At 35.7% G+C, this 14,917-nt stretch overlaps 1 protein-coding gene and 1 long non-coding RNA gene across 2 annotated transcripts; one reads left to right on the top strand and one right to left on the bottom strand.

The window, feature by feature from the left end:
- The first annotated feature begins 1,368 nt into the window (after window positions 1-1,368).
- LOC131939880 (uncharacterized) lies at window positions 1,369-4,524 on the top strand. The gene is made up of 2 exons (XR_009386488.1): window positions 1,369-1,721; window positions 4,273-4,524. It is a non-coding gene; the product is annotated as an uncharacterized LOC131939880 (long non-coding RNA).
- A 2,635-nt stretch (window positions 4,525-7,159) lies between these two features.
- Window positions 7,160-14,895, bottom strand: LOC131939882 (uncharacterized). The gene is made up of 7 exons (XM_059298407.1): window positions 14,806-14,895; window positions 13,955-14,050; window positions 13,573-13,655; window positions 12,885-12,900; window positions 10,194-10,289; window positions 8,899-9,042; window positions 7,160-7,602 (listed from the first exon to the last, which is right to left on the bottom strand). Exons 6-7 carry the CDS (start codon window positions 9,017-9,019, stop codon window positions 7,286-7,288), a joined length of 438 nt encoding a protein of 145 aa, XP_059154390.1. The 5' UTR covers window positions 9,020-9,042; window positions 10,194-10,289; window positions 12,885-12,900; window positions 13,573-13,655; window positions 13,955-14,050; window positions 14,806-14,895; the 3' UTR covers window positions 7,160-7,285.
- Window positions 14,896-14,917: the final 22 nt, after the last annotated feature.

Here is a 14,917-nt window from a genome sequence, read left to right as displayed (position 1 = left end):
ACACACGTGACATACTCACACACGTGACATACTCACACAAGTGCCATACTCACGCACGTGACATACTCACCCACGTGACATACTCACGCACGTGACATACTCACACACGTGACATACTCACACACGTGAGATACTCACGCACGTGACACACGCACGTTGTCCCCCGCGTGAATAAGGCGATGACCACCTGCGGCAGCGTCACAACAATCCATCCCAGCATTGTGGTCACTCTCAGCTTCGAGAGTCACAAGCGGACAGAAGGGACAAAATACAACCTGTCGCAGTGCCTGATCTAAGATATACGGGGAACAAAGTAGCGTTAGTGACTGGAGTATGTCTGTGTACAGGGACAGAGTTGCCCAGCGTTTACACTATCTACATGTATACCATACATGTCTAATAAAATTAGCTTTATCAGAATATGTATGGGGGAGGGGGGGCTACTCTCTTATTTAAAGACATGTATTGTACACATGTTGAAAGTGTACAAGAAGTTTTAGGGTTATGATTAACTAGGGAAAGAGGGTTCGGAATCGGGGTAAAAATTATAACAGTGCTGGGGCTTTGTTTATGGTAGTTAAGGCTAAGTCAGGAGATAGTGTGTGGGTTAGGACTAAGTCGATTTGTAGTGTTGGGTTAGGAATATGTCTAAGGGTAGTGTTTGGTTAGGACTAAGCCTAAGGGTCGTGTTAGGACTATGACTGTCTTCAGATGTTGTTAGCCTTAGGACACATGACGGTGTCTTAGCTCGGGCTATGTCCTCGGATAGCGTAAAGGCTAGGGCTAGGTTTTGGGATAATGTCGGGATTAGTAGTCTGGAGACACAGAAACGTTGTATGACTAAGTTTGGGAGGGTTGTGTTGGGGCTACGGCAACGTTTGATGATAGTTTTAGGGCTATGTCTGATGATAGCGTTAGGGCTACGGCTATGTCTGATGATAACGTTAGGGCTATGTCTGATGATAACGTTAGGGCTATGTCTGATGATAAACTTTTAGGGATATGTTTGATGATAGTTTTAGGGCTGCGAATTAGACATTGGATAATAAATAATTTAACGCTAGGGCAAAGTACATGGATATGTTTAGGGCAAGGGCTAAGGGCTGTCTAGGGGTATTTCAAGTCTAGGACTAATTACGAAGATAATTAAAGGCTAGAGCTAAGACTATAAATGATTCGGCACCTAGATACCTAAATATAGATCTAGAGTCTAGATCTAAATATAGCTAGTGCTATAATCGCATCTGTCTAGACTACTCTAGACTCTAGACTCTAGTGACCTTCTAGTTCTAGATTGGCGATACATAACGTCAATAGGGCGATCCCGCAGAAAATATACAAAAACCTCACTACAATAGGTAGGAAAAGTCTATGTAATCATACTAAATTTTTAAAAAATTATTTTAAAAAATATGGCAAGCGATAAAATTATAGCTACAATTTTAAAAATTAAAGTCGATTAGGAACCATCGATTACACTCATTTTCATATTTTTGTGTTGAACAGAAGCCGTTAAAAATAATTTTGAATAATTGTACTAATTTACATATTTTATAAAACCGCCCTCAACCCCACCTTGAACTGAACTTAAGTGGCCAGGGAGAGGTAAACGATGCAAGTCATAACATTTGTTATCCATGATAAATACGGACAAGGTAATCAAAATAAACAAAATGGCGAACAAGGGAAGATTTTCAGTTCGATTCAAGCTTTAAAAATTCGTTTGTATCCCCTTTCATTACAGTTGGCTTATTTTTTTATGACTGTTATGCTCAGATTATTAAGATCTAACATTATTAACATTATTCTTATTAATTGTTAATCTACCTTTTTTTTAAAAGTGTTTTTAACGCAAGTTTCATAATTTTTGTTAGGCCTGCTCTTCTACGCCATGATTGATACTAGTATTACTAGATCTACTAAGATTCTAGATCTAGATCTCTAGATCTAGATCTAGATCTAGATCTATCTATTCTATAGTATGCTACGGCTTTTTAATATGTTTAATAAATTATTAAATATAAAAATACTAGTCTAGAATAGAGAGTCTACTAGATCTAGTAAGTCTAGATCTATTATAATATTATTATTAGATAGATCTAGATATTAGACGGTTTTTAACGCAAGTTTCATAATTTTTGTTAGGCCTGCTCTTCTACGCCATGATACTATTAGATTCTAGATCTAGATCTAGAGATCTAGATCTATCTATAGTATGCTACGGCTTTTTAATATGTTTAATAAATTATTAAATATAAAAATACTAGTCTAGACTAGAGAGTCTACTAGATCTAGATCTAGATCTAGTAAGTCTAATATTATTATTAATAATAGGCCTAGATAATAGATAGTAGTTAGTTAGCTAAGCCTTAGCCTTAGCGTAAGGAACTTAAATATATTAAATAATACTAAATACTACTTAATACTATATTATAGGGGAGGCCCTAGGCCTAAGTATTAAATTTATTAAGTTGATCTAGACCTAGAGTCTAGATCCAGACTAGATTGACTAGAAAGATTATCTGTTAAAAAAATATATCTAGATAGATCTATTTTTAGGCTATTCAATAAAATCAATAAGTATTTAGTATAAATATTCTATAGGCCTAATGATTGTACTAATAAATAGTAGAATCTACTTATCTAGAACTGTAATAGATAGTATCGTATCTAGAATCTAGTATCTGAATCTAAGTATAGTAGTGATACTAATTTAATTTACTAATAGTAGGCCCAATAGAAATAAAGTAGACCGTCTGACTAGTGTGGTGGATTTAGACTAGATCTAGATATAGTTTTAAGTTTTAGTATTGCTATACTAGCGTCTATCTTATACTCTATATTTCAGTTAATTATAATAATAGATAAATTAAATTAGGCCCATATTTTATATTATTACAAAGTGTCGCTGGTATAGATAGTTTTAGACTTGTCGTATAGTAAATAGTAATTAGTAGGGCAGTATATACATGTAGTCTAATTAATGATTAGTCTAATTAGTTAGAGCCTACTTGTTTAAATATATTTACTATTTAGTAGTATTAATAAAGTATAGTTACTCTATTCAAAGAATAGTTATTAGGTATAATACACAACCTCATAATCGCAAAATCATGACATTAGTGACTCAGTTATTTAGTAGGCCAATAAGTTCTATATTAATATAATTTTAATAGTTAATACTTCTTAAATTACTAGATTTGTACAAATGAATACATTTTATTTTAGATAATTTAGGCTATGATACTGCTGAATACTTCAGTTACATTAGTATTATGAATTAGGGCCTATTTAGAGGTAATTATTAAATTACTAATTAGACGTATGATAACTTATGTTGGTCTAATAACTAATAGATTCATATTTAATAGCAGTAGGTCTGTAGGTATAGAATAGTATTGTAAAAAAATAAAGTATGCTTAATTTTTTACAGTTGTCATATTAATTTTAGTTTTAGTAGGTAGTAGTAGGCCTGTGATAGCGCAGGTAGTTAGTATTAGTATGTAAGTTAAACACAGTTAACTACTATAACTAAGCTTAATAAGGCTACAATTTTAAACTAAAAATTACACGCAGCCTAAATAAAAGGTTACAGACTAGTGCATTAAATAATATCCAAAATTTAAGTTTAATCTACATTAGTTTAATAATTGTAAAAATTACTGAATAGAACAGTAGGCTTACTTGTGAAGAGCTGTCTCATTTTAGTTCTACTTAATTAATATATGACTTAGTCTACTCTTAGTCTCCTGTAGTTATCTTTTGAACTTATTAAAAAATGCAGAATAGTTAATTAAGCCAAAAGGTGTCAATTGTCATAGATGGATTAACTTACTATTCAAATCAATATAATTATACTTATTTATTCTAGTAGGTGTATGAATTGATGATAGTTTTAGTAGCCTAGTTTGAATATAAATTTTCAACTAATTCTTGAGGTGGCTAAACATAAGTAGTAGACCTTTATTGATACATTTTTAATTTTGTTTTTTTTTTATGATATATACATGACTTTTGACACTTTTGAAGACCTATTGTATTTAATGACAAACTCCTTACATTAAAATATTAAAAGAAAATCTTAGATCTATATATTTAATGAATGGTAATAATTAGATAGCCCATACAATCCCATGCATAAATAGTCCCATCATTGCTTTATGATTTTTATAAGACAGACAAATATTTTTAATTATACCATACAATGTTAAAGTATATAAATGTAATGAGTTTAATATAACAGTTTGTGAAATTTATTTGTTTTTTTTTTAGATACTACATACAGAGAAGATAAGTCAGATGAAGTTCCTTTTAAAAACTCTTATCACTGAATCCTCCAGTTCTGAAGACTTAATATACAGTATTCTTCAACAGTGGTCAGGCTTGACTGAAAATGGCCTACACATACCTATTAGATCCAACTAGTCCAAGGATACATGTTGGACCCAAGAAAACTTGTTCATATTGAACAACTTTTTTTTTAATATATTAGTTCTGAATGTAATTAAAAAAGAAATTTATAAAGTTTGTTATGTTTATTTTTTTCAGCACTGGTTGTGTGTGATGGTGTATGCGGAAACTAATTATTGTTACCTTAATTTAATAATTGACTTAAACTGGCGAACTATAAATAGTTTTTAAGAATATGGTGCTGAAGTAGATTTCACCTAGTTTTGTTGCCCTTCCATATTAATAAATTGTATGGTCAGGAAAATATCAAACAGCTTTTACTGTCCATAACCAGTCAGGTACCAGTTAACTGCTTTGAATTTGAATCAGAGACAACCTAAAGGATTAAAATTTAAACTCAAGAACTTTTGCTTTAGCAAATGTGTTCACAAATATGTAGTCCCACTATAAGTCTTTCATTTGAATATTATTTACATATAAGTTTATATCAATATATAATCTATCATTTGTTAATATTATTCCTAGTCCAAACAACATGCTGATATGAAACCCATTGTATTACAAGAAGAAAATAAGGAATGAAAATTTCCCATAAGACAGCTTGCTTATAATAATACAAATAATAATAAAAGGGCAATGTCTGCAAACAATTATACTTTAATTTTTTATTTAGAATTTTCTACTTTGTATTATATCTCGTTCAAAACGAACAATTATTAAAATATCTTATGTTATGGTTTAAGCTTCAACTTTAGTATTTTGTAACTATTACTTAAATTTTCTACAATGTTAAAAATAAAACTACTATATCTATCATAGCTGTAAAACATGATAAGGGAAGAATCAAGAATATGGGTTTTTGTCAATTCTAGCCATACCAGCATATAAATGTAGACCAAGCTTATAGAAATATGGCTGATAACTAACCATAAACCACAAATACAGCAAACTATAATAACTGCTTGTTTCCTGGTAATGTGTTGTTATTGGCTGTGCAAGTTTATAAACATTTTGTAATTGTTTATACATTACAAAAGAAAAAGACTGTAGCTGATCAGATGCATTCCAGATATTTGAGGAAAAGATGTTTTCTATAAGGATAGGCAGCTATAGCAAATGAGGTATGGGGAAATGTTGAGTTAAGATAAACTATTTAATAATTGTAATGACAGAGATACCTTCACAGCAACAAATGTAATTGGGTTTGTATGACTAATTAATGAATATCCTATAAATAAATATAAAATGCTGAGGTGGTCGTCTATAAACGACTTTGAGGTGGTGGTGGAGATTTGGACCTTTGTGTCAAAGGGGAGGGGGTTCAGAAAGTAAGATGACACTTTTCCATGTTCAACAAACACTCATGTTAAGAAACTGAATTTAAGCCTTTATTGCATTATTAAAAGTTGGTTTATAAATTGTTGTAAATAATTCATCAATAGGCCTACATTGAATGCTGGAAAAGCCCATAGGTCTAAATATTTTATGAAAATCGCTGCTTTAAAAACAAACTAGGGGGGGGGGAATGTTGGCTTAGGTTTACTTCTTTGGGGAAGGGGGAGGTCTGGCATCGTTGTGACATCGTTAATAGATGACCCCATAGTCAGAGGTCGATCTAGATTGCTTAGGCCTATATTAAAATGTTGATATTAATTACGCTTTACTTATTATTACAATGGAATATAGCCTAGTAGTTTAATTATGTTAAATAATATAACATCCCCTTTCACCACAACACCCTGACTATACTAATCCAAATTAAAATAAAAATGTTTGGTAAATTACTATTATATTATTAGTAATTTTGTGTTTAAAATTCTAGCCTTAGTAAAAACCGGAAGTGATTTTTACTTATTTCACAAATGTTATAAAATATTCAATTTTGGTTCAAAAATATGCTTTCTGGCAACACAAAGTGGAACCACTTTTGGAACCACTTTTCCTACCTATTACCTTATAATGTGATCTACCTCTGCGCCTGATTTAAAATGTAGTGCTACACTATATACTCGCTAAAAATTGAGACACATTTAACGATACAAACAAAAGATTCCATCCTGTTCTGTAACATTTTATTTGGGTGCTGGCGACAGGGAATTCCCTATTTGTGTTGCAAAACGTTAGAAAACAACATCATTACTAGGTCTAGCGTTGGAAGGCTACCGACGGTTAACAAGCACTTATTAAGTTGTCTTTCTAACTTAATTTATGCTCTCAATGAAAATGCACATTTTTTTTCGTCTGAATAAAAATAAATTATCTGTGATGATATTATCAAAATAAAGTGTATATTGTGTTTTTGAATCAAGTTGGTACAAAGTCAATGTATAATGAACTTACCAATACAGCCTTTTACTTTTAGACAACAAGGCAATATAGCCTATCATGACAGCAGTGTTTCTTCCAGCCTTTTTTTTATCTGTGTGGGGGGGGGGGGGGGGGCACTTGATATTTTCGTGGGGGGGGGGGCGGCCAACATTTTCCGGGGGGCGGACACTGGTAAAAGTATATGTTTTCTATATAAATTCCATGACGTTGGTGGGGGGGGGGGGGGGAACTTTCTTCTCTTTCTTCTGGGGGGGGGGGGGGGGGGTGGGATGCCTGGAAGAAACTGCTTGACAGAAAAGAAATCTAAAAAAAAAAAGAACGTGCAATTATGATTTCCAGAGACAGGTTTGACAATACAAAAACAAACAAAATAAAACATGATATACAATCTTTGACAAGGAATTTATTTTTACAGCGGAAATTGGTCAAAATGAGTGACCGGTAATATAAACAATACAATTTTAAACAATACAAACTAGTTATATGTCACTAGCTAGTTTTTTTTACGCAAAACTTGATTGGTTTGTTTCCGGTACGAGATACTGGATCAACTTTCAATAGACGAACTAAACTTGACTGTCTTGCGTTCGGTTTTTTTGTCCACTAGCGTGCTGCGCATACTGCTTGACGACTTTTCGGATTTCTCCGGCGTCACTCTGCTCACGTCATCGACGCTCGACTCGGCGTCTTTGTTACTCCGCGCAGACGCGCTGTCGCTGGCGGAGCTGGCAGTGGTGGTGGTGGCGTCCGTCGTTTGGGTGGTGTCGGTGGTGTAACTGACGTCGGTGGTGTGGGTCAGACCGGAATCCGTTACTCTTGCTGACGATTTGCTGTTGTCTTCTATCAAGGTTGGAGATGGTGTGGCTGTGAGGATGCAGAAGTTTCAGTTAGCTAGCGAATGGTGGCAAGAAAAAAAAATAGCGAGTATTGAATGAAAATGGAAATATTTTAGGTAATTAACACTTGAAACTGGAAGGTTCATATTGTTTGAACTAGTACCCAGGTACCCGAGTTCAATTATGATTCTTGCAAGCAAAACAAGATGACGCCCATCCTATCGATAGCGTGCGTATGCATACACACACACACACGCGCACACACAACACACACAAACAACACACACACGCCTAAAACTCACACACACAAACATTTACATACACTACCACCCATGCAAACACACTAACTCTAGCTCTCCAGAGTTCTCTGCCCTGCTGGAGTATGGGCCACCAACTACAGCTCTCCAGAGTTCTCTGTCCTGCTGGAGTATGGGCCACCAACTACAGCTCTCCAGAGTTCTCTGTCCTGCTGGAGTATGGGCCACCAACTACAGCTCTCCAGAGTTCTCTGTCCTGCTGGAGTATGGGCCACCAACTACAGCTCCCCAGAGTTCTCTGTCCTGCTGGAGTATGGGCCACCAACTATAGCTCTCCAGAGTTCTCTGTCCTTCTGGAGTATAGGCCACCAACTACAGCTCTCCAGAGTTCTCTGTCCTGCTGGAGTATGGGCCGCCAACTACAGCTCTCCAGAGTTCTCTGTCCTGCTGGAGTATGGGCCACCAACTACAGCTCCCAAGAGTTCTCTGTCCTGCTGGAGTATGGGCCACCAACTACAGCTCTCCAGAGTTCTCTGTCCTGCTGGAGTATGGGCCACCAACTACAGCTCTCCAGAGTTCTCTGTCCTGCTGGAGTATGGGCCACCAACTACAGCTCCCAAGAGTTCTCTGTCCTGCTGGAGTATGGGCCACCAACTACAGCTCTCCAGAGTTCTCTGTCCTGCTGGAGTATGGGCCACCAACTACAGCTCTCCAGAGTTATCTGTCCTGCTGGAGTATGGGCCGCCAACTACAGCTCTCCAGAGTTCTCTGTCCTGCTGGAATATGGGCCACAATCTACAGCTCTCCAGAGTTCTCTGTCCTGCTGGAGTATGGGCCACCAACTACACTCTCTTTCCTGCTGGAGTATGGGCCGCCAACTACAGCTCTCCAGAATTCTCTGCTCTGCTGGAGTATGGGCCGCCAACTACAGCTCTCCAGAGTTCTCTGTCCTGCTGGAGTATGGGTCACCAACTACAGTTCTCCAGAGTTCTCTGTGCTACTGGAGTATGGTCTACACGGGCCTGCTAGTACCAACTGCACCAACAACGAGCATTGCCAGTACTCACCAACGTACTCGTCGTCCCGCTGCCGACACGTCTCTCTGATAGGCCGAATGATCAACAGGTACCAGACGGGAAACGCCAGCAGCACCACTAGTACCATCAGTATCAACAGAATGGTGAGCATGAGAGAGCTGCGTCGCTCCTGTACTGTAGATGTGAACAACGTTAACAAGCTGGTCAAAGTCTGGGCTGGTGGTACTATACAAGTATTATACAGGTACTATACAGGTATTATACAGGTACTATACAGGTATCATACAGGTAATATATAGGTATTATACAGGTATTATAAGTTACTATACAAGTATTATACAGGTAATATATAGGTATTATACAGGTATCATACAGGTACTACACAAGTATTTTACAGGTAATATACATGTAGTATATATAGGTATTATACAGGTATTATACAGGTACTATACAAGTATTATACAGGTAATATATATGTAATATATATTGGTATTATACAGGTATTATACAGGTACTATACAAGTATTATACAGGTAATATACATGTAATATATATTGGTATTATACAGGTATTATACAGGTACTATACAAGTATTATACAGGTAATATACATGTAATATATATAGGTATTATACAGGTATTATAAGGTACTATACAAGTATTATACAGGTAATATATAGGTATTGTACAGGTATCATACAGGTACTATACAAGTATTATACATGTAATATACATGTAGTATATATAGGTATTATACAGGTATTATACAGGTATTATACAGGTACTATACAAGTATTATACAGGTAATATACAAGTAATATATAGGTATTATACAGGTATTATACAGGTACTATACAAGTATTTTACAGGTACTATATAGGTACTATACAGGTACTATACATGTATTACATAGGTTTCTATTCAGGTATTAAACAGATATTAATCAGGTAATAAACAGTTATTATACTGGTATTAAACAAGTATAAAAATGTATTAATCATGAATTAAAAAGTTATGAATCAATTATTAAGCAGGTATTAAGAATATGTTCCAATTTTAGCTAGCTATAAGGAAAAGGGGACTATGTGATAACCTGGTATTAGCCAGATATTTTTCAGATATTAATTATATGTTAATTAGTCATTAGCTAATTATCAGTCGGGTACTAGTCAGTCTCTGTCCAGGTGTTTTCAGGTAAAAGCTATTTAGCTGCCCTGTATTTGCAATGTATTAATCAGGTTTTAAATGCTATCGAAAGGTGTTAATTTAATTTAATGGCATCACACACAAACACACACACAAACACACACACAAAATTTAGCTTACCTTTACAATCAGGGGCAATAAATCCTGCAGCACAGCCGTGAGAACAATGCCCAGTAAATTGGTTACAGGTGTGATCTCCTCCACAATTCTCACACCCTATTAAATAAAGGGCAATTTATTTCTATTTTATACACTTTCCTATATATATATATATATATATGTATATATATATATATATATATATATATATATATATATATATATATATATATATATATATATGTATATATATATATATATGTATATATGTATATATTTATTTATTTATTTATTTATTTATTTATTTGGAAAAACATAGTTTTGCAATTTCATCCGTATGTCTGTGTGTGTGTATGTGTGTATGTGTGTGTTAGTGAACACGATAACTTGAGTACCGTTAGCTAGGTTGCTGAAATTTCATATTTAAGTATTATATCAAATTTGTGGTTCTGTATAAACTTTTCATTCAGCAATTTCCGGTAACCGGAAGTGGAACTTATTCTACTTTCAATTTGTCAAAAGCCATAACTTGAGTACTGTTTCAGGAAGACCAACGAAATTTCACATGTAAGTAAATGAATTGCCGGCCTTTTTTCCGTTAACCGGAAGTAGTAATTTACGCTATTTCCAATTTCTCCAAAAGCAAATATGAATTTATAAAGCACTAATAATCCGCACTCATATACAAATATTGTTTGCTGTTCACTTAGTGCGCAATTCTTTTTTCTACGAGATGCTATTCTATTATAAAAAGTTTAAGTAATTAAAACTTGATTAAAAGTCATGTCTATTTCACGAGTTGGCATCCCCCTTTGCTTTATATAAGCATATTTGAGAAAGTTTAGGGGAGATCACTCCAGCTTTGTTTACGTTAGAAATGAAGAAATAAATTTATTACATTAAATTATCTTTTATTGAACACATCTTTGATCGAAATAATCCAGCAAGCTAAGCATCAGTTTCACCCACTTAATCAACTTAGTGCTGACCAGTCAATAATTTCATACGCAGATGTCACAGAAACAGGTGAACTCTACTTCACCTGCCTCAAGAATCGACCATCTGTGCCTTTAAACTTGTTGGTTGGATAACAATAAGAACGACATTTGAACTTACTGTCGATACAATCGACCTTTGAACTTACTGTCCTTACAATTGACCTTTGAACTTACTGTCCTTACAATTGACCTTTGAACTTACTGTCGTTACAATCGACCTTTGAACTTTCTGTCGTTACAATTGACCTTTGAACTTACTGTCCTTACAATTGACCTTTGAACTTACTGTCCTTAAAATCGACCTTTGAACTTACTGTCGTTACAATTGACCTTTGAACTTACTGTCGTTACAATCGACCTTTGAACTTACTGTCGTTACAATTGACCTTTTAACTTACTGTCATAACAATTGACCATTGAACTTACTGTCCTTACAATTGACCTTTGAACTTACTGTCCTTACAATTGACCTTTGAACTTACTGTCGTTACAATCGACCTTTGAACTTACTGTCGTTACAATTGACCTTTGAACTTACTGTCCTTACAATTGACCTTTGAACTTACTGTCCTTACAATTGACCTTTGAACTTACTGTCGTTACAATTGACCTTTGAACTTACTGTCGTTACAATCGACCTTTGAACTTACTGTCGTTACAATTGACCTTTTAACTTACTGTCATAACAATTGACCATTGAACTTACTGTCCTTACAATTGACCTTTGAACTTACTGTCCTTACAATTGACCTTTGAACTTACTGTCGTTACAATCGACCTTTGAACTTACTGTCGTTACAATCGACCTTTGAACTTTCTGTCGTTACAATTGACCTTTGAACTTACTGTCCTTACAATTGACCTTTGAACTTACTGTCGTTACAATTGACCTTTGAACTTACTGTCGTTACAATCGACCTTTGAACTTACTGTCGTTACAATTGACCTTTTAACTTACTGTCATAACAATTGACCATTTATCTTACTGTCCTTACAATTGACCTTTGAACTTACTGTCGTTACAATTGACCTTTTAACTTACTGTCCTTACAATTGACCATTGAACTTACTGTCGTTACAATTGACCTTTGAACTTACTGTCCTTACAATTGACCTTTGAACTTACTGTCCTTACAATTGACCTTTGTACTTACTGTCGTTACAATCGACCTTTGAACTTACTGTCCTTACAATTGACCTTTGAACTTACTGTCCTTACAATTGACCTTTGAACTTACTGTCCTTACAATTTACCTTTGAACTTACTGTCCTTACAATTGACCATTGAACTTACTGTCCTTACAATTGACCTTTGAACTTACTGTCCTTACAATTGACCTTTGAACTTACTGTCCTTACAGTTGACCTTTGAACTTACTGTCCTTACAATTGACCTTTGAACTTACTGTCCTTACAATTGACCTTTGAACTTACTGTCCTTACAATTAACCATTGAACTTACTGTCCTTACAATTGACCTTTGAACTTACTGTCCTTACAATTGACCTTTGAACTTACTGTCCTTACAATTGACCTTTGAACTTACTGTCCTTACAATTGACCTTTGAACTTACTGTCCTTACAATTGACCTTTGAACTTACTGTCCTTACAGTTGACCTTTGAACTTACTGTCCTTACAATTGACCGTTGAACTTACTGTCCTTACAATTGACCTTTGAACTTACTGTCCTTACAATTGATCTTTGAACTTACTGTCCTTACAGTTGACCTTTGAACTTACTGTCCTTACAATTGACCTTTGAACTTACTGTCCTTACAATTGACCTTTGAACTTACTGTCCTTACAATTGACCTTTGAACTTACTGTCCTTACAATTGACCTTTGAACTTACTGTCCTTACAATTGACCTTTGAACTTACTGTCCTTACAATTGACCTTTGAACTTACTGTCCTTACAATTGACCTTTGAACTTACTGTCCTTACAATTGACCTTTGTACTTACTGTCGTTACAATCGACCTTTGAACTTACTGTCCTTACAATTGACCTTTGAACTTACTGTCCTTACAATTGACCTTTGAACTTACTGTCCTTACAGTTTACCTTTGAACTTACTGTCCTTACAATTGACCTTTGAACTTACTGTCCTTACAATTGACCTTTGAACTTACTGTCCTTACAATTGACCTTTGTACTTACTGTCGTTACAATTGACCTTTGAACTTACTCTCCTTACAATTGACCTTTGAACTTACTCTCCTTACAATTGACCTTTGAACTTACTGTCCTTACTATTGACCTTTGTACTTACTGTCGTTACAATTGACCTTTGAACTTACTGTCCTTACAATTGACCTTTGAACTTACTGTCCTTACAATTGACCTTTGAACTTACTGTCCTTACAATTGACCTTTGAACTTACTGTCCTTACAACTGACCCCTCTAAACCCTGGCTGACATCCGGACCAGCACTGACCGTCGTCCCTGCCGCAGGTGGTCGTGTTCCAACACCTGTCGCAGGCTGCAGGGAGCACAAAAAGTTTTCTTTTATTGCGTTAATTAGCGCGTGAAGATAAAAATCGCAGAGAATGGGGTCGTTTTTTCGAGGTCATTTTGTCAAGGCCGTTTTGTTGGGATCGTTTAGTTGGGGCAGTATTATTTGTGTCGTTTTGTCGGTGTCATTTTGTCGAAGTCGTTATATCGAGGTCGTTTTGTAAGAGCTGTTTTAGTCGCGGTCATTTTGTTAAGGTCTTTTTGTCGGGGCCGTATTGACGGTGCACAAGAGCAGGTTACCCATGACGTAATGCACACGTGACTCACAAATATCACAGGTGGGTCCGCCATAATGTGGTACACACCCCAGCGTGCAGTTTCCGCTCCTCTGGTCGCAGAGTTGGTCTATACACTTGTCGCAGGCTGTGAACAAATTTTAAGTAGCAACATTATTGTTCTATACACTTGTCGCAGGCTGTGAACAAATTTTAAGTAGCAACATTATTGTTCTATACATTTGTCGCAGGCTGAGGAACAAATTTTAAGTAGCAACATTATTGTTCTATACATTTGTTGCAGGCTGAGGAACAAATTCTAAGTAGCAACATTTATGTTCTATACATTTGTCGCAGGCTGAGGAACAAATTCTAAGTAGCAACATTTATGTTCTATACATTTGTCGCAGGCTGAGGAACAAATTCTAAGTAGCAACATTTATGTTCTATACATTTGTTGCAGGCTGAGGAACAAATTTTAAGTAGCAACATATTTTCTATACATTTGTCGCAGGGCTAGGGATGTGGGAAGTGGTAAGAATTGGTATAAAATGTATTGTAATGGATGGTAGAATCTGAGCTACGACAAATACCCGAAAGAAAGTTGCCCGAAATATTAAATTTTTTTTCGGGCTAACGGCATTCGAGCAAGTGTCCATTCGGGCGTTTGTCGCAGTTGGGCAAGCGTCTATTCGGGCATTTGTCGCATTTGGGCAAGTATCCATTCAGGCATTTGTTGCATTTGGGAAAACGGATTTTGGGGGAGGGGGTGAAACGTCTTGTTCTCGGGACACAAACATGAGGAAAGGGGATGAATATTAGGTGAAGCAGAGATTATTTGACGTGTTGATGGGGGGATGGACCGGTAAACTTGGTAAAACACAAACACAATCACAAGCCTACCCTGTGTACAGTTGTCTCCATAGTAACCCTTCCCACAACCGTGGATACACACACCACTGAACTGTTCACACGAACCATCGACAGCACACATCCCACAATCTGGGAAACAAGA

The sequence above is a fragment of the Physella acuta genome, unplaced genomic scaffold (genome assembly GCF_028476545.2).
Source record: "Physella acuta isolate Inbredline_101_S28 unplaced genomic scaffold, ASM2847654v3 ptg000299l, whole genome shotgun sequence".
Classification (NCBI taxonomy): domain Eukaryota; kingdom Metazoa; phylum Mollusca; class Gastropoda; family Physidae; genus Physella; species Physella acuta.
Note: the sequence above shows the minus strand (reverse complement) of the source record. Positions and strands in the feature narration are given on the sequence as shown.